The 25,591-nt window shown below is 48.7% G+C and overlaps 1 protein-coding gene across 1 annotated transcript in view; it reads left to right on the top strand.

The window, feature by feature from the left end:
- Positions 1 to 25,104, top strand: part of BTBD2 (BTB domain containing 2) — a 29,605-nt gene extending 4,501 nt beyond the window's left edge. The window contains exons 2-9 of the mRNA XM_063160903.1: positions 3,377 to 3,496; positions 6,866 to 7,022; positions 10,624 to 10,729; positions 11,525 to 11,722; positions 18,189 to 18,381; positions 20,036 to 20,123; positions 21,507 to 21,653; positions 22,485 to 25,104. Of these exons, the coding sequence (XP_063016973.1) occupies positions 3,377 to 3,496; positions 6,866 to 7,022; positions 10,624 to 10,729; positions 11,525 to 11,722; positions 18,189 to 18,381; positions 20,036 to 20,123; positions 21,507 to 21,653; positions 22,485 to 22,646 (1,171 nt within the window). The 3' untranslated portion in view covers positions 22,647 to 25,104. The remainder of the gene's footprint in view (positions 1 to 3,376; positions 3,497 to 6,865; positions 7,023 to 10,623; positions 10,730 to 11,524; positions 11,723 to 18,188; positions 18,382 to 20,035; positions 20,124 to 21,506; positions 21,654 to 22,484) is intronic.
- The last annotated feature ends 487 nt before the right edge of the window (positions 25,105 to 25,591 follow it).

The raw sequence follows: 25,591 nt of genomic DNA, 5'->3' as shown, positions 1-25,591 counted from the left end.
TGTGGGGATGCAGCTCTGTGTGTGCTCCAGCCTGGGAGATCTGCAGCTTGGTGACAGCCTGAGTAAGATTTGGCTGTTGTTTCCAGGAGTCTCTTCTGAGCCTATCCTGTCTTTTCTTGGGCATGTATTCACTCACAATTCCTGTGTCCCATGGCTCCTGCTCCTTTCACCCAGGCTCTGCATCCTCTGCCAGCCCACCATCATCATCAGCAGCATCTTTCCATCACCTCTGGTGTCACTGAGCTCCAGCATGTCATGTGTTGCTGTGTTCCTGTGCCAGCTCTTCTGGAATAGACATTTTAAGGTTTCTCTGTGCAGATGGAGGAGGGAGCTGTTCAGCAGCATGGGGTGTTTGTGGGTTTTGGGTGGTTTCTTTTGTTATTGGTGTTACTGGAGTGCCTGGCAAGGGAGCAGCACTGGTGGGTGTGCAGATGAAACCAGGTGACACGTGGTGCCAAGGTGAGCATGAAGCAGTGACAGTTGTGTCAGGAAACAAAATAGCAGAAGGGAAAGACATTTTCTTGCAGGCCCCCCACAGCCTGTAGTCAGCTTTGGATCCTTTTGAAGACAAATTAACCTCAAGGAAGTTCCTGTGACTCTCACCACTGACAGTCAGTTTACTTTGGCTCTTCCTGGTGCAGAGGGAATGAGGAGAAATCAGGTGTTGCTTTCTTAATTCTTTAGTTCTATTTCTGCTTATTTCTCTGCCTCCTTTCAGTAGTCCACTCCGTTTTGGCCACAGAAGTGTTTAAAATAACTTAACTGTTGGATTTTCCCATCTAGAACAAATCCCATCTCTTCCTCCTGCAGACCTGCATGGCTGGGGGAAGCTGGTGGATGGTGTAGAAGGAGTGGTGAGCATCCCTGCTTTTCCTTTTAGAGCAGCTTAAGAAAACACTGGAGAGAGAGAGAGGGATTTTCTTATGTTAATTATGTTCTCTTAGTGTTTTAAGAGAACTTCAAATGTGGAGTCCTGGGTTTCTCTGGCACCTCCTGGGATCCTATTAGGGCTCAGCAGTTTACAAAATCTGACTGATTTGTTCCCGACTGAAATGGAAGCAAACATTTGAGGGTTTTTTAAATGAATGCCCTTTTCAAATAGCTTCTGAAAGCTCTTGCTCATTGAGGACCTGTACTGTGCTGGCTGTGAGAATGAAAATTTGAGAGTGCAATTAATATATGTTAATTTTTAGTATCAAACAAAGCCGGCGATTGTTTTGCTACCATCGCTGCTTTTGGAGGAACAAGGATTTTTGTTTCATCTGGCAATTCTGGTATTGTGAGGAAGGTTTTTATTTTTCCTGACATTTTTCTTGAGAATGGTTTGACAGAAATATTCATGTGTGTACTTTTTTGTAACCACTGTGGTTTGTCCCGAGCTCCCTGAGCCCATCAGGAACAATGAGCCAGCTCGTCAGCCAAACTCAGTCACAGCAAATGAGCCTGGCACATCCTTGGAGCTTCACTGCATTGTATCCCTGGGAAGCCTCCTCTGGATGGGAGGGGAGGGAAAAGGGAGAAAATGAAAACATTGTTTAAATGGAAATTTCCTGCTTTTAAAAGGTCATTTCCTGTGAAATCTGACTGAAATTCCCCCATAGTGCTGGAGGTTTCTGCTCCATGCCTGCTGTCTTCTCTGAATTTCTGCCTGCAGTTCTTGCTGCTTCTCTGGAAGTGTGCATCAAACCCCTGCAGCAAGAACCTGGAATATTCCAGCTTTTTCCTTTTCCTAGTTGGTAGAGAAGTGGTTGTAGTCATCTCCTGCAGCCTGGGCTGCTCTGCTTCCCTTCTGTGCAGAGTTGTGACCTTCAGTTTAACTTCAGGGAGCTGCATGGTGGCAGACACAGGAATCCTTCGTGGCAAGGGTTCACCTCTGCATTTTTGAGCAAGAAAGTTTTCAAAATGGCTTTTTAACTCCTGAGGCAGGTACAGCAGCTTAAATATACACAGACCCCTCAGCAGCCCAGGCCTGATCTTCCTCCTAAAACAGGAGATGTGTGTTGGAGGGGATCATCTTGTTTGTATGGGAGTGCTGGGACATAATTTTTGCTATCAAACCTATTTTAAGTTCCTGCTTTCAGTCTATTTAGAGCTTATAACATCCTTTTCTGTGCCAGTATTGCCATGTAAGCTCCCAGCAGTGCTGAGGGCTGTGTGCACCTCTCTGTGCTGGTTTGTTCTTCCCTCTGTGCTGAGCCCAGAGCAGGTTGTCCATGGAAGTGCTCAGCAACATGGGGAGGGCAGCTCCTGGTGCAGTTTTGTGTTTTGGGAGCTTGCTCTCCCATCACCAGAGGTGTGTGCCTGTGGGTATTGTGCAGTTACAAGTTTTCCAGAAGTGTTTCCAATGGGTGACTGTGGGAAGTTGCAGCAAGACTTGGGCTCTGTTTGCTGGAAGAGCTTGAACTCCTTAACTTTGCTGTTTCTTTGCTTCTCAACATTGGGATTATGTGAAAAATGCCAATCACTCGTTTTTAAGATTTTAAAAGTTTAATAGTAATAAAACTGTTATAAAAGTAGTAATGCAATTAGAGTAATAGTTTGGACAATTTGAATTAGGACAATATGAGACAATAGCAACAAAGAGTTATGGATGTCCAGGTCCCTTTTTCTGGGCAGCACGAGCCCAAAAAAAGGACACAGTTAACAGAGGATTAACCCTTAAAAACAATAACCTGTTGCATATTCATACACTTCATACATGATGCATAAATTCCATTCAAACACAGGATTCTGTCTGGTCATCATTACCTTCTTCTGAGTCTTAACAACACCTTCGAGGTGGGAAGAAGTTAATTTCTTCTGATAAAAGAGCAATAAATTCTCTTTCTCTGAAAGATTTAGGTGTCTTGTGGCTGCTATTTCTCTGCAAGTCCTTTCTTTAAAAAAAAGTATCTTACATACCATAGTTTCTGTTTTAACATTTTTTAAACCCAAAACTATATTTAACACACTATTTAAGAGAATCAATACAGCATTACTTTCTAACACAACACATATAATATTCATTTTAATATTTGTGAAAAGCCAATCATAAAAAATGCATTTTTCACAGATTATACCTAGGCTCCTACAGGGGCTTTACAAAGCATGTGTTTTCTCTTCCACAATTCCCAAAATGTGGCCTGTGGGGAACCATTCCTGTGCTGTAGGACAGGGCTCAGAAGGAAGTTCTTGCAGCTTTGGTGCTTTGCAGTAAAGGAGCAGCAAGCCTGACCCTCCCTGCTCTTGCAAAACACTTTTCCTTTAACTCCACAAACGATTTGCCTTCCCTGAGGGTGGATTTCGGGCTAAGCAACCAGCCTGGGATTTTTTTTGGAATAGAAATATGATTTCACATAAGGTTTTATTTGCATGTTTGGTTTTTTCTCCACGTCAGGTTCGTGCTGGCCGTGGGCAGCGCTGTCTTCGATGCCATGTTCAATGGTGGGATGGCCACAACCTCCACAGAGATTGAGCTGCCTGACGTGGAGCCTGCTGCCTTCCTGGCTCTGCTCAAGTAAGCACAGGATGACTGGGATGCACAGATTTAGTGTGGCAAAAAATTGGTTTTAATGAAAGCAGGGAAGTATTCGTAGAATGGAGATTATTGTTAATTTCCAAAATGAAATGCCTGTTCAATGGTATTTAAATGCTGATGTTAAATCCCTGTTTTCTTGGGTAAAAGTCTACTGTAGCTACATTTAAAAAATATATAAATATATATAATATTGGCCATTGATTGTTATAACTTTTTATTCACTCATTGCTTTGGTTTCATCCTAATGCTCTTTGAGAGAAGAGGGGAAAAGTGATCTTTTGAAAGCTCTGTAAGTTACAAACACTTGGAGCTTGTTTAGGTTGTGAGCAAGTTGTAACAGGTAAGCAGGGGTGTGTAATAAATCTCAGCCATTCCATGTGGTATCAGCCTTTGTGTGGGTTTTATCCCTCATTTGGAGAGCTGGGTTTGAATTTCCATTTCCAGTCTGTGTTGCAAGTCTGTGTGCTGGAGGAGGAGGAAGAAGGGGATGTAACATCCTATTCACCAATTCCTTTAAGCTTGGCTGGTGCTGTACCACATCCAGCAGCAATCCTGAATGGATGCTGGGAAGTCATTGTCCTGTTTCTGTAGGATTTCTGTAACCTACTTCCAGGGGTTTCCATTCCTGTGCTCTTGACATGTTCCCCACTCGCTTCCTACTGGGAGCAGCCACTATATATAGCTCTGGCACACTTTTTGCTTTGCCTTCAGAAAGTGCTTTGGTCGTGCCTGTGCTGTCTTGGAATATTTTAAAATTGATCTGGGCTAGAATGAAAGGCCAGAAATTATTGGGAGCCCTGAGCCCCTTCCCCTTTGGCTCAGTTTAAAGCAGACACCAGCACGTGGGGAATCCCTCTAATTGGAGTGTGCCTGTCAGCCATGTGGATCTCTCTGGAGTGCAGAGCTTGTAACTATCTTTAAATCAAATTCACTAGATATTTGTGAGGCCCAACTATCTAGTGATTTAGAGGCAAAAATCCTGATGTTTCCCTGCTGAGATTTCACCACTTGATTAACAGAGCGATTTCAGAAGAGAAGCCATCATCTCAAAAGACAAAAGTTTAGGTGAATTTCAACAGAAATACTGGCTTTTTTAATGGAAGAAGTCATTGCTGGATTACCTCAGTGCTTCTGAGCTGTGCCCATGGTCCAGTGACATCTTGGGTGCTTCAATCTAGAAATGAATTTTTAAATTGCTTTTAAAATGCTCAGAGCTTGTACCAGAGGAAGTTTGGGTGCTGCTTTCCAGGAGAGAGCTGACCAAGTATGTGGTGTGAGTTCCTGGAGTAAAACCAGTCCCTCCAAACACTGATCTGGAATGGCAGCTGATCCTTACATGTGTCTCAGGACTTGGTCCAAGCCATGATCTAATGCTGTAGGATCAGGAGCTTATCCAGGGACCAAGTGCCCATTCCTGAATGTTCTGCAGAAGGTCCCATCTGGATGCTGGATTGTGATGGAGTTTGTGGGCTAGTGACCTTTCATAGGTCTGCTGTAATTGTGTAAGACTATTATTATTATTATTATTATTATTATTATTATTATTATTATTATTATTATTATTATTATTATTATGTTAACCCAAAGATAAGAACATGTCTGATTGTCTGGGATTACAGTCTAAATGTTCTTTTAAATTCATACTGGGTTTTTTCACAGTTTTTTTACTCTTGTTGTCTCTCTTAGCACACACTGTGGTAAACAGAAATACTGACACAGTCACTGAAGCAAACAAATAATTGGTTTTAGAGCCACTGTGTTCTTTTAATCTTGGAACAGAAAGGATTGCTCGGTGCAAATGGGGCTGGGAAAGGGTGTGTGCAAAACACATTGATTAACCTGTGGCATGATGCTGCTGTTGCCAAATGCCCTGGAGCAGCACAAAGCCTGCTTTCAGCAGTGCCAGTGCTTCCCTGCCTGTGGATCACACTGATGATGCTCCCCTGAATGGCATCCTGGCCTTCTCTGGCTGGAGGAGCAGGAGCTGCTCTGCTGCAGATGGGAATACTGCCTGCATCCCCCTGGAGGAGCCCTTCCAGGAGCAGCAGCCACACAACCTGCTGTGTCCCCTTCAGAGAAATGCAGAGCAAAACATTGCTGGAGTTTCCAAAATAACCCCTGGAACAGGAATGCCAAGCACAGTTAGCACAATATTGCATCTCTGTGCTTTGTGTCCTTGAGATCCTGACTGGCAAATGCTCCACTGGTTAAAGGAGATACAGGAAAAAAACCCCCAAAACTCTGCATGAACTGTTCAGCCTGGAGAAGAAAAGGCTCTGGGAAGAGCTCAGAGCCCCTTTTGGGGCCTGGAGGGGCTCCAGGAGAGCTGCAGAGGGACTGGGGACAAGGCCTGCAGGGACAGGACACAGGGAATGGCTCCCACTGCCACAGGGCAGGGCTGGATGGCAGATTGGGAATCAGGAATTGTTCCCTGGCAGGGTGGGCAAGCCCTGGCACAGGGTGGCTGCCCCTGGATCCCTGGCAGTGCCCAAGGCCAGGCTGGGCAGCCTCTGGGAGGTGTGGAAGGTGTTTGTGCCCATGGCAGGGCTGGAACAAGACAGTCTTTAAGGTCCCTTCCCAGCCAAACCATTCTGGAATTCTGTGATAAGGACTAAACCACTGCATCACTGATTTTACTGAGCTCAGCCTCAGTTCCTGTCTCTGCTCAGTGAGTTCAGGTATTAGGGGGCTCAGTCAGGTTTCCTTTGTTTTTCACATCATGAATGTCCTTCCTTGTTTTGGCCTAGCAGTGAAGGCTGGTGCTTTGCTGCAGCATGGCAGTCCTTGTTTTTCACTGCAGTTAACTCTTGCTTTATGCTGAAATTGCACTGTGAGCTGTACTTAAACATCTGTGTCATGAAATTAAACAATTCAGTCTGTGAAGTAAAGAGAGGAGAAAGGGGAGTGTGGGTAAAGCACCTTGTGTGCAGTGGATGGAAATGTCTGAGTGCTTCTCAGCACTTCTGAATTAGTAGTGTAAAATGGAGTTTTTCTTCTGAGAGAGGCAGGCAAGATTGAATCTTTGTCCTTATTTATTCTAATTGAACAGCCAAAAATGTGAATTTTAAGGGGTGCCCTTAGAGACCATTTTAGCCTAAGAGCTCACTGATGGTGAGATGCAAGGCAGTTTGAGCTGCTTCTGCAGTGGAAATCCCAGCTATTAAATGTTATACTGTAAAATGTCTTAAAAAAAAATTAGTGGAAAGGATGTGAAAACCCTCCTACCTCTCCAGCAGAGGAAATGGACCAGGATGACAGGCAGAGGCACAAACATGTTTTCTATGAATTGAGGGAGTTTTACCCTGTTACCTTAATTCACCACAGCAATGTTTGTTTGCATGTTTTCAGATTTCTTTACTCAGACGAAGTTCAGATCGGACCAGAGACTGTTATGACAACACTTTACACAGCTAAGAAATATGCAGTTCCTGCCCTTGAAGCTCATTGTGTGGAGTTTCTTAAAAAAAACCTCAGAGCAGACAATGCATTCATGCTATTAACTCAGGTGAGTTTGTGATTATCTGCCTTCAGCAAGGTCCAGCACAGGCAGAAAAATGGGAATTTTCTGGGTGTTCCAGAGTTGATCATCCAAAGTGGAGCAGCTCTGGGTTGCTTTGAATTCTTCCTCACAGGAGCCCAGCACTGCTGAGCAGGTTCTTACAAAGAACTGTACACAGCAAACGTTGCTGCTGTTTCAGATCTTTCTGTTTCACTGTGGCAGGTGGTTCCTTCCAGAGTGTGAGCTGGGGATGGAGTTAACAGGGTGGAAAGATTTCATCTGCCAAGAAGAAAAGTGGAATGAGAGGATATCCGTGTGTTACAGAATCAGGACTGGTAATGCTGAGCTTTCTCTCAGTGCTGTGTCTGGCTGCTCAGCCATTCCTTGAAGGACTTTTGTGCAATACTTTTCCTGAAGTGGGGGTGAAGGAAAACCTTTTCATGAGTGCTTTGGTTTATTTTCCTGGGAGAGGAGCAAGGTGCTCTCTTCCTCAGCTCCACCTCCTGCACTAAGGCTCACAGACCCAGAGTGTCAGAGCAGCTGCTCCTTGCCCTGGGTCTGATCCACTCTCTGAGGGTTGGGCTCCTCCACCTTCCACTTGACTCTTGAAGCAGCAAAGTAGGAGACAGTGTTTACAACTTCTGCTTAGTTTGGAAAAAATCAGACTTTGCATCCAGGTTGATTAAATGAGCATCACTCATCCTTTCCCCAGCCCTGTCTTCTCTCTCTCAGACAGCTGATGCCATGTTGGTGACATCCACAGTGCTGTCATCTGTGTGGTGGATGGCACTGCCAGGGACACCCAGTTCTGGGTGCTGTAGGAATAAGAAACACACAGGCTTTGTGTGTGACTGTCTTTCCTTCAGGGGATGGGCAGGCTGGAGTGGCTCTGGAGGATATTTCTGATCAGCCAGCTCAGGAAAGCTGCTGTGATGTCTGATGTTAAACAGAGCTTGCAGAGGAGTTTGCCAGCTGCACTGAGGTGGAACCAGCACACCAAGGTGCTCTGAGGGATTTCCTGTCTCACCCAGCATTCCTGGACCTTTCCCCCTCATGAGCAGTGCAGGTGTCTGAGGCTCTGGCTGTAGGCACCATGTGGGTGGCAGTGGCTGCACCAGTGGTTGTGCAGATATTGAAGCAGTGCTGGCCTGAAGCACTCACTGCTGGGCTCTTTGCTCAGGATTAGGCTGGGATTTTTAATTTTTTTTTTTTTTTTAGTTTAAATATTTGGATCAGTTCTCAAAGTAGTCCCATGTCACAGTGCTGTTTGTAGTCACTTGTCACTGCTTGGGTTCAGCTAGTGCTGCAACACTCCATGGCCTTCTTCACCCATCCTCTTTAACCTGGCCCTTTTCCATGTGCCATGAACAGATGAGACAGCCCCTGAGATGGGGGGGATCCACACTGCACTTCCAGAGGCAGATCCAGGAAGGCTTGAAGGCTCTTCGTTGGGCAATGGCAGCCAAATCTGTGCTCCATCTGATGCATGGTGGGGCAACTGCAGCTCCTTGGCTGCAGCTTTCCTCATCTTTGGGTTCAGCATTGCAATCTGAAAGATCAGGAGTTGTTAGCCAGGAGCTGAGAACAGATCTTTCCCACAGACTGAAGTTTTGGGGAGGAATCTGAGGCTAGCCATTGCCTCATGATGGGTTAGAGGTGTTGGCTTTTGGTGGTATTCCTTATGCAGAGATTTCTTGTGGCTTCCTGTGTCTCTGCACTTGAGTTTGTAGCTTTGGCAAGGTAATATTTAGGTTCATGGTGACTTCCTTACAGATCACAAAGGTCCTTGTTTGACAAAGGAGGAAGGTTTCAGGTGCCAAATTCCTGCCTGGCACTCTATCAGTGGCACTGAGGCAGGTGAAATGCCAGATGGGGAAAAGCTTTCCTGATGCCTTTTGTTTGTGGCTTGTTCATTCTGTATGATCATCAGTGATGATTCCCATCTAGTTTTATGTTCACTATTTCTCTGTATCAAGTCTGAGATGTTTGAGGCAGGTCTTGCTTGAGAAAAGTGCCTGATCTTGATGACTGGCTGCACTTCACTGAAAGGATCTCTTCTCACAGCCCTCTTGTTCCTGGTCCTGCAGTGTGAACACCTACCTGTTTTCTGCTTTCACTGCATCAAACCAGTGATTTCCTCTTCAGCAAATTACAGACCTGAGATGTATCTTGTACAAGACACTGCCCAATAGTCTTAAGATCATGGAGCTGAGATCCCAGTAGAGCCCTAAACCTCCTTTTTGTGTGTGCCTGCCCAGTCTGCTGGTCCAGCAGCTGTGTCACTGTCTGTCTCAAGCAACTGCTGATCAGTGGCAGAAATATCAGAGGCAAACAGCTTTCCTAATTGATTGTGCCTCTCAGTGAGCCCTGATCCTCTTTCATGCCAGACACACATCCAAGTGTCACTTTGATCAGCAAGGAAATAAAGCTTGCCTGGAGCTGCTGTGGGGGAGAGCTCTGGGAGTGTAACTGGAGTCCTCACGTGTCCAAAGAGCCACTCCAGTAGTAAAGTCTGAGTCAGTCACAGCTCTTGGTGCCAAGAGTGTAAAGGCACTGGCAGCCCTCCAGCCCCTGGAGCAGGTGACAACTGCTGAAGTTTCCCTGGGCCCTGGGAAATTGTTGTTTCAGCTTCCTGCACTTGAGGTCTCAGCACAAAGATTGGCCTTGCTGAGCTGTGCGTGCCACAAGTGGGGGTGAGGCAGAAGATGCTGGAAGGCACCTCCTGAGTGATGGAATTCCCAGCCCAAAACAAGAGTTCTAAACCTTACTGGTGGCAGCGAGTTCAAGTCTGGTGTGTTCTTGTTAGGTGTGAATCAAGGCAGTTCCTTCCTGAACAACAAAACCAAAGCACTGAAGTAAGAGATCATTTTAGTGGTTTTTGTGTTTTCCACCCAATTCTGCTTATGCTGGGCACAGGGCTGCTAACACATGGCAGTCCAGGGTGATCTGAAGTGGCAGCAAAATTGTTACAAGACTTCACTGAAGTTGGGCAGAGAAATTCTGAGCAGCTCTCCAGGCTGTGTAAGCCTTTTCTTGGAATAGTAACCTATTTTGGGACAAATTCTTTAGGGGAACTGGATTAGAGTAGCTGTTTCTGTGCAAAACATGGAAATGCACTAAGCAGGCTGTGTACCCTGTAGGGCTCCCCAGGACACCCAGGCATTGCTGCTACAGCTTTTTCTTGCTAATGCACAAGATCAGTGTGGCTGTTCTTACAGAATAAGCTGCTCTGCATTATTCCTAGAGCAAGCAGGCCTGGAGTTACTGGGCAAAGCTTTCTTGTAAATAGAAAAATGAAGTCAAAATTGCCTGTGCTCAGCTGACAGGGTCAGTGTGGTGCTGCAGAGCACGATTGGTGCCTGCACCCAGGCTGGGTTAGAACAAAGACGTGCCTGAAGACATGCACAGCTGAACCAGGGCTGCTGCCAAACACAGAATTTTCTAGTGTTTGCCTTGTCATGCTTAACTGCTTGTGAAAGGCCCAGTGGATTCCTGGTGCAGTCAGGCATGGTATTGCTAATGAAGATGGGCTGTGGGAGGGGAAGGGGAGGTTCTTAGAGTAAACTTTAAAATACCTTTTCTGTTAATGCTGCTCTTTCCTGCCTAGGCCCGGCTGTTTGATGAGCCCCAGCTGGCCAGCCTGTGCCTGGAGAACATAGACAAGAACACCTCAGATGCCCTCAATGCAGAGGGGTTTACAGACATTGACCTGGGTAAGCTCTTTTCCACCCCTCCCTCTCTCTCCCTGCTTTCATAACCAGCTTGTCTCCAAAGTTGTTACAGGTTAATAGTGCTTGGCACTTGTGGCTTGGCTGTTCTGGAGCAATCAGTTGAACAGTCTCTGGCACAGAGTGGCTGGAAACAGGGAATTTGCCAAAGAGTTTGCTGCCTTGCCTGCAGAAATCCCCTGGAATCTGCTTACTTTGGTGCAACTTGAGTTTTCTGGGCATGACACAAAGCCTGCTTCCTGTGTTGATGTTGGCAGGTTTTGGGTGGGTGTAAACTTGCCTTTTTTTGTAGAGTTGGCTTTCTTCCGCAAGTCTTTGTCAGGTTTTGGAGTTAAAAAGGTGTTGTGTTTTTGGAAGCAAGGACTGGCTATTTTAATTACCGTCTGCAGTTTCCAAACTTGCTGGGCACAGTTAATGAACATTAAAATTCAGGCTTTAACCTTCTCCTAATGAGATGGGCTGTGGAGGTAAGGCACGGGTCACCTTCTGGCTTCCATGCTGCTCGTTTCATCCAAATTTGACGTCAAGCAAGTTGCAATTCATCCTCCTTGCATTAACTTGCATTAACACTCCAATTAAATGGGCTCTGTTTGCTGCTCCAGTGAGCTCCTTGCTGATGGAATGTTCAGATAAATCTTCCTCAGAGGCTGCAGGCAGCACTTTTGGGCGATGCCGTCAGTTCAGCATCCCCTTGGCCGTGCACGGGGCGCTCCTGGCGAGGTGCAGGGGGCTGGTTTGGGGTTCAGAGGCTGAAGCTGTGCCTGTTGTGGTGCCCTGCAGACACGCTGGTGGCAGTGCTGGAGAGGGACACGCTGGGGATCCGGGAGGTTCGCCTGTTCAACGCCGTGGTGCGCTGGTCCGAGGCCGAGTGTCAGCGGCAGCAGCTCCAGGTGATTCCAGAGAACAAGCGGAAGGTTCTGGGCAAAGCTCTCTCCCTTATCCGCTTCCCACTGATGACTATTGAGGAGTTTGCAGCAGGTAACTCAACAAAGGTGTTCTGGCAATCCTGGTCTTTGCTTTCCCTCAGCTACAGAGTCTCACAAAAGGGAGTTTTCTCTGTGTATGCTGTAGTGATTTACAAATGGGATTCCCCCCACATTCCTCCTCATTCTCCCTGTAAAATTCTGGAAATGCTTCCCACTGATGACTATTGAGGAGTTTGCAGCAGGTAACTCAACAAAGGTGTTCTGGCAATCCTGGTCTTTGCTTTCCCTCAGCTACAGAGTCTCACAAAAGGGAGTTTTCTCTGTGTATGTTGTAGTGATTTACAAATGGGATTCCCCCCACATTCCTCCCCATTTTCCCTCATTCTCCCCCTAAAAGGCTGGAAAAGCTTCCCACTATTGAGGAGTTTGCAGCAGGTAACTCAACAAAGGTGTTCTGGCAATCCTGGTCTTTGCTTTCCCTCAGCTACAGAGAAAATCACACGAAATAGGGTTTTCTCTGTGTATGCTGTAGTGATTTAAATATGGGATTCCCCCCACATTCCTCCTCATTCTCCCCCTAAAAGGCTGGAAAGGCTTCCCACTATTGAGGAGTTTGCAGCATGTAACTCAACAAAGGTGTTCTGGCAATCCTGATCTTTGCTTTCCCTCAGCTACAGAGTCTCACAAAAGGGAGTTTTCTCTGTATATGTTGTAGTGATTTACAAATGGGATTCCCCCCACATTCCTCCCCATTTTCCCTCATTCTTCCCCTAAAAGGCTGGAAAAGCTTCCCACTATTGAGGAGTTTGCAGCAGGTAACTCAGCAAAGGTGTTCTGGCAATCCTGGTCTTTGCTTTCCCTCAGCTACAGAGAAAATCACACGAAATAGGGTTTTCTCTGTGTATGCTGTAGTGATTTAAATATGGGATTCTCCCCACATTCCTCCTCATTTTCCCTCATTCTCCCCCTAAAAGGCTGGAAAGGCTTCCCACTATTGAGGAGTTTGCAGCAGGTAACTCAGCAAAGGTGTTCTGGCAATCCTGGTCTTTGCTTTCCCTCAGCTACAGAGTCATACGAAAGGGAGTTTTCTCTGTGTATGCTGTAGTGATTTACAAATGGGATACCTCCCACATTCCTCCTCATTCTCCCCCTAAAAGGCTGGAAAAGCTTTCCACTATTGGGGAATTTGCAGCAGGTAACTCAGCAAAGGTGTTCTGGCAATCATGGTCTTTGCTTTCCCTCAACTACAGAGTCACACGAAAGTGAGTTTTCTCTGTGTATGTTGTAGTGATTTACAAATGGGATTCCCCCCACATTCCTCCTCATTTTCCCTCATTCTCCCCCTAAAAGGCTGGAAAGGCTTCCCACTATTGAGGAGTTTGCAGCAGGTAACTCAGCAAAGGTGTTCTGGCAATCCTGGTCTTTGCTTTCCCTCAGCTACAGAGTCACACCAAAGGGAGTTTTCTCTGTGGATGCTGTAGTGATTTAAATATGGGATTCCCCCCACATTCCTCCTCATTTTTCCCCTAAAAGGCTGGTCTTTGCTTTCCCTCAACTACGGAGTCTCACGAAAGGGAGTTTTCTGTGTGTATGCTGTAGTGATTTAAATATGGGATTCCCCCCACATTCCTCCCCATTTTCCCTCATTCTCCCCCTAAAAGGCTGGAAAAGCTTCCCACTATTGAGGAATTTGCAGCAGGTAACTCAACAAAGGTGTTCTGGCAATCCTGGTCTTTTCTTTCCCTCAACTACGGAGTCACACGAAAGGGAGTTTTGTCTGTGTATGTTGTAGTGATTTACAAATGGGATTCCCCCCACATTCCTCCTCATTCTCCCTGTAAAATTCTGGAAAGGCTTCCCACTGATGACTCTTGAGGAGTTTGCAGCAGGTAACTCAAGAAAGGTGTTCTGGCAATCCTGGTCTTTGCTTTCCCTCAGCTACAGAGTCACACCAAAGGGAGTTTTCTCTGTGGATGTTGTCGTGATTTAAATATGGGATTCCCCCCACATTCCTCCCCATTTTCCCTCATTCTCCCCCTAAAAGGCTGGAAAAGCTTCCCACTATTGGGGAATTTGCAGCATGTAACTAAACAAAGGTGTTCTGGCAATCCTGGTCTTTATTTCCCCTCAGCTACAGAGAAAGTCACACAAAAGGGAGTTTTCTCTGTGTATGTTGTAGTGATTTAAATATGAGGTTCCCCCCACATTCCTCCCCATTTTCCCTCATTCTCCCCCTAAAAGGCTGGAAAGGGATATTTCATAAGGGCCTGGAGTGATAGCACAAGGAGAAATGGCCTCCTGAAGGAGTGCAGGGTCAGACTGGATGTCAGAAGGAAATTCTGTAGTATAATAATATATAATTCTGTAGTATTCCAGTGCCATAGGGTGTGAGGCCCTGGCACAGGGTGCCCAGAGCAGCTGGGGCTGCCCCATCCATGGAAATGCCCACAGCCAGGCTGGGCAGGGCTTGGAGTGCTCTGGGATAGTGGAAGATGTCCCTGCCTATGGGTGAGCTTTAAGGTCCCTTCCAACACTCTCCTGTGATTCTATGATTACAAAATCCACTGTCTGAATGCTGTTTTTCATCCATGCCCATTCTCTCATTTTAAAGCCTGTGGTGCTCCCCTGGCAGGAGCAGGGGGCTCACAGCTGGGTTTGCTCTCACAGCGTGGTTGGATGGTTACTGTCCCATTGAGCTGAGAGCTGAGATCCAAACTGGGGTTCAGTTGAGAGCTGAGATCCAAACTGGGGTTCAGTTGAGAGCTGAGATCCAAACTGGGGTTCAGTTGAGAGCTGAGATCCAAACTGGGGTTCAGTTGAGAGCTGAGATCCAAACTGGGGTTCAGTTGAGAGCTGAGATCCAAACTGGGGTTCAGTTTAGAGCAAAGATCCAAACTGGGATTCAGTTTAGAGCAAAGATCCAAACTGGGATTCAGTTTAGAGCAAAGATCCAAACTGGGGTTCACCTGCTCCCCTTCCCAGCCATTCTGAATGTTTAAACTGCAAAAAGCTGATGGAGTTGTGAATAATTGGTGTTGATCATAGCCTGTTCCCAAAGAGAAATGAGGATGTTTCTCCCCATCCTCTGCCTGTGGTGGTGTTGGCCCTGTCTTGCCAATGCTGTTCTGAGCAGAGCCCCATATCTCAAAAACGTTGAAGCTGTTCTTCGAGCTGCAAACTTGGTGTTGTTTAGTCTGTGTCTCAAAGTATTTTTCAAGTTTACATTAAGATCTTGATCCACAGAGCTGTCTAACTCATTTCACAGCTTGGACTATAGATTGCCTTGTTTTCTTTTCATTGCTTGTTGTCTTTCACTTCATCCTCTGGGGATTCCCCAGGGATTGGAAGCTGGCAATTGGCTTAAAGAGTTTTCACGCTAAAAAGACGCAGTGGAGCCATTTTCCAGACTGTCACTTGTTCCAGGCTGCAGTGCTGTGTACACAGGAGCAAACAGGGGCACTGACCCCTTCCTTTGCAGGTCACTTCTCAGGGCAGTGCTGCCCTCAGCTGCTCAGTCCTTCATGTATCCCCGTTCCCTTGTGAGGAGGGCTCTTAGTAAGGAGAAAATCTGGGCTTCAGACTTGGTCCCCACTCTCTGCTTGGCCTGTCACAGCTGTGATGTGGCCTCAGGGAATGTGGATTTATTCAGTGAAGCAGAGACCTTTCATCTTTCTGCAGATCCCATTTCTTTCAGTCCTTCCTTGTGGCCTTGTATCATTCTCTCACTGGAAGGAAAGTGTTAATTTTGGCATGTTTGGGTTGAAGGCTTTGAGCTGGGAGTGCCAGTGCCCCTCCCCATGTTTGTTACAAACTGCCTGTCCTACTTGGACCTTTGTGCTTTAAGAGAAATTCTTAAGTTTTCCCCATCCACTTGAACCTAAAAGATGAACAAACCCCCCAAACCTGGGGGGCTGCAGTGATCAGCTGTTCCTTAAAAAAGGGATTAACTTGGAATTCCTTCAGCTCTGTCCTTTTTCTGACTGACTGATTTCTGTGGTGATCACAGCAGAGAGAGAAGATGGAAACCTTTCCCCTCCACACCCCTTTCCCCCAAAAGCCAAGAAAAGAGGGAATTTCACAGCAGTGGTTTCACCAGTTTATTGTATAATCTGCTATCAAACGTGGGGTTTTGCATGAAGATGTTTTAACTGGCAAATGTGTCCCTCCCTCCCCTTAGAGCAGGGAATTTGAAACATTGCAGGAGTGAGTTGCAACAACACGGGATGAGTTCAGACACATCAACCAGGCTGATTTTTGCTGAACAAAGTATCCAGCAGCTCATTTACCTTTGGAGGAGTCGACTTCCTTGAATTCTTGAGTCTCTCCCCATTGCATCATCGGACCAGGTTTTGTCTGGGTAAAATCATGTTGGATTTAACCAGCTACAAGTAGTTTTGGACCTACAAGGAGCTGGGCATTTGCTCCCCACATTAAAGAGCATTTAACTGCTGTTGTTTCCCCAGTACTCCATGGTTTTGTTTCTGTTCAAAGCTTGTGCAAACAGCTGCAGAGAAGCTTTTGAGTGTTAGGCTAACAGGCTAATTTTATCCAGTTTCACTTTTGAAAGTATTTTATGTAGTTTGCAAAGATTTTTAGGATCACTGAGTTGGTTGCCCAGAGCAGCTGGGGCTGCCCCTGGATCCCTGGCAGTGCCCAAGGCCAGGCTGGACAGGGCTTGGAGCAGCCTGGGACAGGGGAAGGTGTCCCTGCCATGGCAGGGGTGGCACTGGATGGGATTTAGAGTCCCTTCCAACTCAAACCAGTCTGGGATTCTGTGATCACTCTGGAAAAAATGTCTTGTTACTGGAGAAAAGATGAGAACCTCTTGCTGAAATAATTTGCATTTTTCCCAAGATTCTACAATAAAGGTATTCAAATGTAATATATGGATTAAATGCCTGAAGGAATGAGCTGAACCACCTTTGTCTTGAGTAAAAATACTCTCCAACTTTTTGAGTAGATGGTAACTGCATGACAGTCCCTCTTCCTCCTCCTCATGGTCCTCCATTGTGTCTGAACCACCAGTGTGGATGTTTGGAAATCCCCATCTCTCACCAATGTTGGCATTTCCAGGAGTGGGGCAAGGATCAGCTGCTTTTGGGTGTTTTTGGTAGCCCAGTGCATTTGGGCTCCACAGTTAATGCCAGTTCCATGTTCCATGAAGGCTCTGCAGCACTTGTGGATAAGGGGCAGCACCTTTGTCTGGGATTTAATATCCTGATGCACCACTGGGATCCCAGCTCTGATGGGGGTTTAGCCTGGTGCCAGCTGCAGGTCAGGCTTGTTTCCCCATGAAAACCCCAGAGGATTCCTTCTGCTTATGCAGTTCTGGAGCCCCCAAGATCAGAAGGACCCAAAGCTGTTGGAGAGTGCCCAGAGGAGGGACACGGAGCTGGGGAAGGGCTGAGAGGCAGCTGAGGGCACTTGGCTCATTCAGCTGCAGTTCCACACCTGTCCAATCTACCAGAATAAAAGCTGGGTAACAGCTATATCTGCACAAGCAAGAGACAAAAACACCTGCAGAAGCTAAAAAACATATTGCTACAAGAACACTGAAAATTGTGCTACTGTGGGCACTGAAAATTTTTGAGCAAAAAGATGACAACTTTTAATTTCCAGGAAGATGGGACTCTGCAAAAAAAAAAAACTTTTAACAAGGGCAAAACAGGGAGGAGAGAAAGAACTAATTCAAACATAGTGAGTGCACATGTCCATGATTAAGGAGTTCCTTCAACATTGAAGATCTAACAGCTTATACCTACAACACCAGAAGGGTCCAAAGCTGTTGGAGAGTGCCCAGAGGAGGGACACGGAGCTGGGGAAGGGCTGAGGAGCAGCTGAGGGCACTTGGCTCGTTCAGCTGCAGCCCAGGAGACTGAGGGGAGGCTCCTCGGGGGCTGCAGCTCCTCCCCAGGGCAGGCACAGGGGCAGGGGCTGAGCTCTGCTCTGGCACAGGGACAGGAGCCCAGCAAGGGCTGCAGCTGTGCCAGGCCTTGGCATGGAGCTCAGGGCAAGGTTCTGCCCCCCGAGGCTGCTGGGCACTGCCCAGGCTGCCCAGGGAATGGTGCCAAGGCTGCCAGAGCTGCAGGAGCTCCCAGGGCTGCTCAAGGTGGGGGTGTTGGGGTGGCTGGGCAGGGACAGAGCTGGGATCAATGATCCCTGAGGGTCCCTTCCCACTGAGCACATTCCAGGATTCCGTGGTCTGTCCAGTCTCTGAGCCTGTGTGGAGCTGCCTGTGCTGGCAGTGCAGGCAGTGGGGTCGTGTCTGTCACTCCTGGTGTCACCTGAACTCTCAGTGGCTGCTGCTGCCCAGGGTGACAGAGCTGGACAGGGCTCTGAGCAGCCTGGGCTGCTGGAAGGTGGAACAGGGTGGTCCCTAAGGTCTCTCCCAGCCCAAACCAGCACTCCCAGGGTGCTCAGGGTGGGGGTGTTGGGGTGGCTGTGCAGGGACAGGGCTGGGCTGATCATCCCTGAGGCTCCCTAAGGCTGACAGCACCGCCCCTCCCTCCCCTCTGCAGGGCCTGCCCAGTCGGGGATCCTGACGGACCGGGAGGTGGTGAGCCTGTTCCTGCACTTCACCGTGAACCCGAAGCCGCGGGTGGAGTTCATCGACCGGCCCCGGTGCTGCCTGCGGGGCAAGGAGTGCAGCATCAGCCGCTTCCAGCAGGTGGAGAGCCGCTGGGGGTACAGTGGGACGAGTGACAGGATCAGGTCAGCTCTGCGCCCATTCCCACCCCTGGGCTCGTGTTCCTGAGCTTCCCACTGCTCTAAACACTCAAGGTTCTGTGCTAGACCCCGAATTTCCACCGTGTGACCCCAAAGGGAAGGTGTTCTGCTGGGCAGAGCCAGCCCCTGGTGCACTGACCTCCGCTTTGCATCTCTGTTGGCAAAGGTTTTCAGGAAGCATGGCTCCCAGCACAGGCCCCTGGAAAGGGAGGCAATAACCCCCCAAAGGTTTCCTGCAGCTTAGGGGCACATAAATGAGTTGTCACCTGTTGTCCCCCTGCCGTGTTTTGTGGGGACAGGTAAGCAGTGCTCCATCAGGTTGGTTCCCTGCTCCAGTGTCAGTGTGGAGCATTGGAGTGTCTTGTTGAAGCCCTTTAACCTCTCATGTTGGAGAGAGGGGTTTTGGGGTAAAGTTCTGCTGCCACCCATTTTGTTCAGACCTGAGCTTGTGGGCAGCCAGCAGAGCCCAGTTACAGTGACAGAGACTGGCAGGTGTGGCTGGGAAATGGTGCTTTGCAAGGCTTGTGTTCCCAGGGCAGAAATGAGAGCAAGACAGGAGGGAATCAGGAAGCTTTGGGGTTCTTCCCTGCTTTGTGTTCATCGTGGGTGGAAGGGACTCACAGCAATGAAGCTCTTCACAACTTTAACATGGTTCTGTTGCACTGGAGCTGTTGCTGAGATCCTCTGGTCCACTCCCCTGCTGCCAGCTCCAAACACTTCCTGCTCCCACCTCCAACACTCACAGACATTTTGGAGTTTGGGTTTGACTTGAGGTTCAGCCTCTGCAGCATCAGGGTCAGTTCCTACACTGAATATTCCAATATTCCAGCTGGCTGCAGAGCTGAGGCTTCCAGCCTGCCCCAGGTGTTTGTTCTGGAAACACTGCAGGGCTAAAAGAGTTGGTGGATAGATGAAGAAATGCTGTTGGCAGCTTGGCAAACCCTGAGGCTTCTGCTGCCTGAGAAGGTGGAGCTGTAGTGGGGTAAAGACCCTTCCCCTTTTTCCTTGGGCAGCAGGGATTCATGCACTCAGGAGTGACTGAATCCTTACGTGTGCTCTTGGTAAATTTGGAATGCAGCAGGTGAACAATAATAAAGAAATTTATTAAAAATAAATAAATACCCAAGCAGCAGGTGACCAATAATAAAGAAATATATTAAAAATAAATAAATACCCAGCAGCAGGTGAACAGTAATAAAGAAATATATTAAAAATAAATAAATACCCAGCAGCAGGTGAACAATTCCCAGTGCTCAGCACTGAAATCCCCAGTGGTGTTTGCTGGGCAGAGCTCTATGAGGTGGGCACTGCTCCAGACCCCTACCTTAGCCTGGAGGGCATTTTGGGGGTGCTGATGTTTTGCCACAACTTGGAAACACTTCCTGAGCCTGGACCCTGAAATTTGGGATGGGATTGTGCAGCTTTGTGTTTCACTGGAGCAGTCAGAGGTGTGAATGTGCAGCTGATGGTTCCTGTGCAGGGTTTCACCTCTTAGGAAGGGCTGCACTTAAGTCTGTGTAGGTTTGATTAAATCAGAGATGTGAAATCAGCACAAGTGGAGATATTTGTGTATCAGCTTTGTACTGGAACAATACAGGAGGGGCAGGTTTGGACTGACTTTCCTGCTCTGTCCCTGCAGGTTCTCAGTAAACAAAAGGATATTTGTAGTTGGGTTTGGATTATACGGATCCATACACGGGCCAACGGATTACCAAGTAAACATACAGGTAATTCTCTCTGCTACCTTAAAAATCCTGCCTGTTTTAGGGGCTGTTTTAGTGAATCTGTAACAAAACCTGAGGTTCAGAGGGACTCTGTGTGTGTCCGTGGGCAGGGGGGCTGGCAGATGTGGCAGGGGCCAGATGGGGCACTGGGGATCAGAAGGATTATTGCTCTTGATTTCATTGCACACGTCATTGCAGCATCTCCCCAGCTCTGCTCCCAGCTTTGGGGCAGTTGGAGGCACTTTGGGAAGCAGCTGTGCCTGATTTCCCACCCTGGGCAGGCTGGGAGAGGCTCAGTTGTCTCAAGCCCATCATGATCCTGTCCCAAGAGCAGGTGGAGCCCGTGGGTGCTGTGTGTCTGCTCTGGGTGCCCCTGTGGCACCCCAGTGTGGGTCCCCAGGAGTCACTCCAGCACTCAGGGCAGCTGTGATGAGCACAGGCTGTCAGCATTTCATCTTTAATTGTCAGGGCTCATCCTGCTGCCCTGAGCTCTGGGGGAGGAGGGTCTGAGCACAGGGTGGGGCTTGCAGTGCTGTGCCAGCCTGGGGGTGAGCAGGGGACATGAGCCCACAGCTCTGTGCTGAGCTCAGAGGGGCCCAGAGCAGCTGTGGCTGCCTCAGCCCTGAAAGTTCAAGCCCAGGATGTGGCTTGAAGCAATCTGGGATGGTGGGTGGCATCCCTTCCCCTGCAGGGGGATTGGAGATGGATGATCTTTGAGGTCCATCCCAAGAAAATTCTGTGATCCTTAAGGTCCATCCCAACACAAATTCTGTGGTCATGAAAGTCCATCCTAAATGAAATTCTGTGATCATTAAGGTCCATCCCAACACAAATTCTGTGGTCATGAAAGTCCATCCTAAATGAAATTCTGTGATCATTAAGGTCCATCCCAAATGAAATTCTGTGATCATTAAGGTCCATCTCAACCCAAATTCTGTGATCATTAAGGTCCATCCCAAATGAAATTCTTTGATCATTAAGGTCCATTCCAAATGAGATTCTGTGATCATTAAGGTCCATCCCAAATGAAATTCTGTGATCATTAAGGTCCATCTCAACCCAAATTCTGTGATCATTAAGGTCCATCCCAAATGAAATTCTGTGATCATTAAGGTCCATCTCAACCCAAATTCTGTGATCATTAAGGTCCATCTCAACCCAAATTCTGTGATCATCAAGGTCCATCCCAAATGAAATTCTGTGATCATTAAGGTCCATCCCACCCCAAACATGGGATTCTGTGCTTCTGTGATCACAGCATTGATGGGTGACACGAGTGATGGGCAGTGCACTCATCTCAGGGCTGGTCAATCTGGGAGTGCCTGGGGCTCAGCCCAGCTCAGGGACACTCACTCCAGATGGAAGCTGACCCTGTGTGTGCTGCAGATCATCCACACAGACAGCAACACGGTGCTGGGGCAGAATGACACCGGCTTCAGCTGCGACGGCTCCTCCAACACTTTCCGCGTCATGTTCAAGGAGCCCGTGGAGATTTTACCCAACGTCAACTACACAGCCTGTGCTACTCTAAAGGTACCAGAGGGGTGGGGGCACCTGCTCTAGGTCATCAGTGCAACCTGGGCCTTGCTCTGTGTCCTTCAAGGCCAGTGGTGCAATCCCCAAGGTCTCTGTGTGCTCTGCTGCTGCCATGAGCTCATTCACCCCCAGCGTTCAGAGCTGGCTTTTTGTGACAGTGTTCACAGGGGTCTGAGGATGAGGGAAGAGATGAGGATCTGACTCCGTGTTTCAGAAGGCTTGATGTATTATTTTATGATATGTATTATAATAAAACTATACTAAAAGAATAGAAGAAAGGATTTCATCAGAAGGGTAGCTAAGAATAGAAAAAGAAAGAATGATAACAAAGGTTTGTGGATTGGACTCTCTGGACTGTGATTGGCCATTAATTAGAAACAACCACATGAGACCAATCACAGATGCACCTGTTGCATTCCACAGCAGCAGATAACCATTGTTTACATTTTGTTCCTGAGGCCTCTCAGCTTCTCAGGAGGAAAAATCCTAAGGAAAGGATTTTTCAGAACAGATGTCTGTGACAGTTTTTGACTTGTCTCACAGCACTGCACAGATGTTTCACTGGGGAGGGGATGGGTGATTTTTTTGGTGTGGACAGCTGAGCTGTCACTCCTGCAGGTGTGTAATCCGGAGCCTGCTGCAGTGGCCTCAAAAAGTTCATATGTTAAATTGTTAAATTAGTGTTAAGTTCTGATAGATTGGATTGAGGTCAGAATACCTGAGGTGCAAATCCAGGAGGAAAAGGGAGGAACTGAGATCCCCAAACCCACCAGAGAGCCTGGGCAGCAGAGGGGCCTGACCTGTCCTTGTCTTCCCTGGCCCCTGCAGGGTCCAGATTCCCACTATGGAACCAAAGGACTGCGCAAAGTGATCCATGAATCACCAACAACGGGAGCCAAAACCTGCTTCACGTTCTGTTACGCGGCTGGGAACAACAACGGCACCTCGGTGGAGGATGGACAAATCCCAGAGATCATCTTCTACACATAGTGCCACTGCCAGCCCCCCTGGACTCGACTCTTCCCTGCCACCTCCCAAACTGAATCTCTGGCTGAGTTTGACCACACCAATTGGAGCCACACTAGCCAAAGGTCACAGTGAAACCATTTCAAAGCTCATCTTCTGCCTTGTGCTAGTGCTGCTGCTGCTCTCAGGTGCCAGGCCAGGCTGGTGGCCCAGTGCAGCCCAGCTGGTGGCCCAGTACCATTTGTAGGTTGTCTGTGGCTTGTTGTTTTTCACCTCCTGATTAACCCTCTCTAACAACGTGCGTTTTTTGGACTGTAATGAATGTAGATGCTTTTCCACCGGTCAGAAACAAGGCAACGAGTGGCTCTGGTTGTGGTTTCACTTGCCATGAGGAGATGGTCCTGCAGACAGACTCGGGCAGGGCTGGGTGGCCTCTGCTCTGCCCCAGCTCAGCAGTCCAGGCCACACTGCAGGGCTTGGCCAGCCCGTGTCCAGCACCTTCCCTCCCTCCCAGCAGCCTCAGCACACAGAGCCGCCTTCAGAAGTCATGGCAAGTGGCCTTTTCCCTGAGGCTTTGCTGTTCCAGCACTACACAGGCTTGGAGACCTCAAAGCTGAGCTCCTCTGGAGGGACTGAGGCATTTTCCTGCTCTTCCCACCCATGTGTGACAATCTTCACCTCGGGCAGTTGGTGGCAGCGAGGTGACCTCCCTGCAGAGTGGTGAGGGGCAGCTCCTCCTGCATTCTGAGTCCCTGTGGTGCTGCTTCCACACCCCTGGCACGTCCCAAGGGCTGGTGGTGCTCAGCTCACCCTGGGCAGCCCCAGCTCTGTTGTCACTGGTCGTTGTCCTTTGCAGAGTGCCATGGTTTGTCAGTTGAAGCAGAAGGGCACCTGCCTCACCTGCTCCAGGGCATTCCTGCATTTCCATGCACGTTTCCATGTGTTTCCCTCTGTTCCTGTGCATTGCTGCCTCACCCCTGATGGGAGCAGGAGGAGAGGCTGCATGTGCACCTGCCTGTTACTACAGTGCAGCAGATGGACAAGGATTTACCAAATGGTTCAGGAGAAGGTGGAATGTTCTCTGTGCTGGTGTGTGCTTGCACACTGCCTGTTGGCAGGCACAGGAGGGGGATCACAGACATCACCTGCTGAGCTGTGGGGCTCGGTGACCTTGAGGATGCCCCTTGTTCAGGGCCAGCTGCTTTTCCCCGTGGCTGTCACAGAGAGGGAGGCTGGTCCAGCCCCACCCTCACTGCCCACGAGTGAAGATCACCAGACTCTTCCTCCCTCCTCTGGAATCAAGCTCAGCCTGGCAGGAAGGCCAGAGCCATTGGAGTCTGCGTGGGACTGGCTGGGGTGGTGCTGCCGCAGGGCCCCTTCTCCAACCTCCTGCTCCAGCACACGGAGCCACTGCCACTCTCTGGGCAGCTGCTGCCACTGGATTTCCCTGCTGGAGTCCAAACCTGGCTGTCCTTGGCTGGAGCAGGGCTTCTCCTCCTCCTCCTGCTGCCCCAGCCGGGATCCTGGGGCTGGAGTCTCCTCCTCAGCCTGGGAATGCCCTGCACCTCCTCAGCAGCAGCTGTTAGGGATGCCCAGAGTGTGTTCTGTGCTCCAGGGAGATGGTGTGAGCTGTGTATTGTCAGCCTGCTTCCAGGTGGGATGGTTCTAATATGGCCAGTACTAAAAAAAATAGAAAAAAAATAGAAAAAAAATCCCAACCTGGGTCCATGTCCTGGTGACTGAACCCAACTCTGTGCAATGCAGACAGTGCTGTGGGATGGATGCACAGACTCTGTGTCCATCAGGCTGTGACTGTGCCTGCTCCTGTCATCACCCCTCTCCCAAGGGTGGCAGGAATGTCACTGCTGCCAGCCAGGGCCCGTGCTGGAGCTGCACCTTCCAGGGGCTCTGATGTGGGTTCTGCACCTCGGGGCATCAGGTACAGGTGGAAATAGTGGAATAATTGGAATTTGGGAGAAGCAGAGCTGTGCACTCGGCTCTGGGAGGAGCAGGGCTGGGGCAGGCCCTGCCCAGCTGCAGGGGGAGCCTCCCTGGCTGTTCCCTGGAAGTTCTGTTGTTCTCATGATTATTTTGTTACACAGATTCTCATCCCAAATCCCACCCTCCTGCCCTCCCTGCGCGGGGCAGGTCTGGCAGCTTGTCCTGTCACGGAGGGAGGGAGAGAGAGGAGTCAAACTCTGAACTACACCTGAGCAACTTCTGTTCTTCTGGCTTTTCTGCAGTTTGATGCAATTCTGGCTTTTGTAGATAGATGAATGTAATTCCTTGTTGGACATGCCTGTTCCCAGAAGTATGAGCCATTCTGTTGTACCACGTCACCTTCCAGCAGAGCGGGCCCCGCCCGCTCCTGTGCTCTTTGATGAATGTATCCGATGCTCTCGTCCCGTGTTCACACTCTGCTTTTTGGCCAGCTTTGTGATTTGTAAATAGGAAAACAATAAAGACATCCAGGTTGTCTTTATGAAGTTTCTTTGTGATGGGAGGAGAGCGATGGCTGCTGGAATGGTGGAGGGGAGATCTGGGCCGTGCTGGCTCCTGGTCCATCTCTCCCAGCTGAGGAGGGTGTGGGGTCCTCAGCTTCCCATCCATGGGCTGTGGGATGAGCCACATCCCCAGAACTCCTGAAGCCTGGCACTCACTGCTGGGGAGTCCTGACCCTCAGGGTATGAGGTGGTGGTAGGAGGGCAGCAGGATGGCACAGAGTGGGCATATTCTGGTCTGGGTGATGTCATTTTATGACTGAATTTCTTAAACCTGGATTGGAGGTGTTTGATAATTAAATGAACTAAAAGCTGCCTCAGCTTGGGGGGAATGCAGATCCTCTGGCCAGTGATTCCCAGCATGGAGAGGCTTTAGGGGCTGCTGGAGCAGGGATGAGGGCTGGGCTCTGCTCCTGTGCCAGCACAGCTCCCAGGGTCACTCAGCTCCATGGGGGCATCAGGGCCCTC

This window comes from Melospiza melodia, chromosome 7 (genome assembly GCF_035770615.1).
Source record: "Melospiza melodia melodia isolate bMelMel2 chromosome 7, bMelMel2.pri, whole genome shotgun sequence".
NCBI classification, from domain to species: domain Eukaryota; kingdom Metazoa; phylum Chordata; class Aves; order Passeriformes; family Passerellidae; genus Melospiza; species Melospiza melodia.
This window is presented reverse-complemented; position numbering and strand designations above follow the sequence as displayed.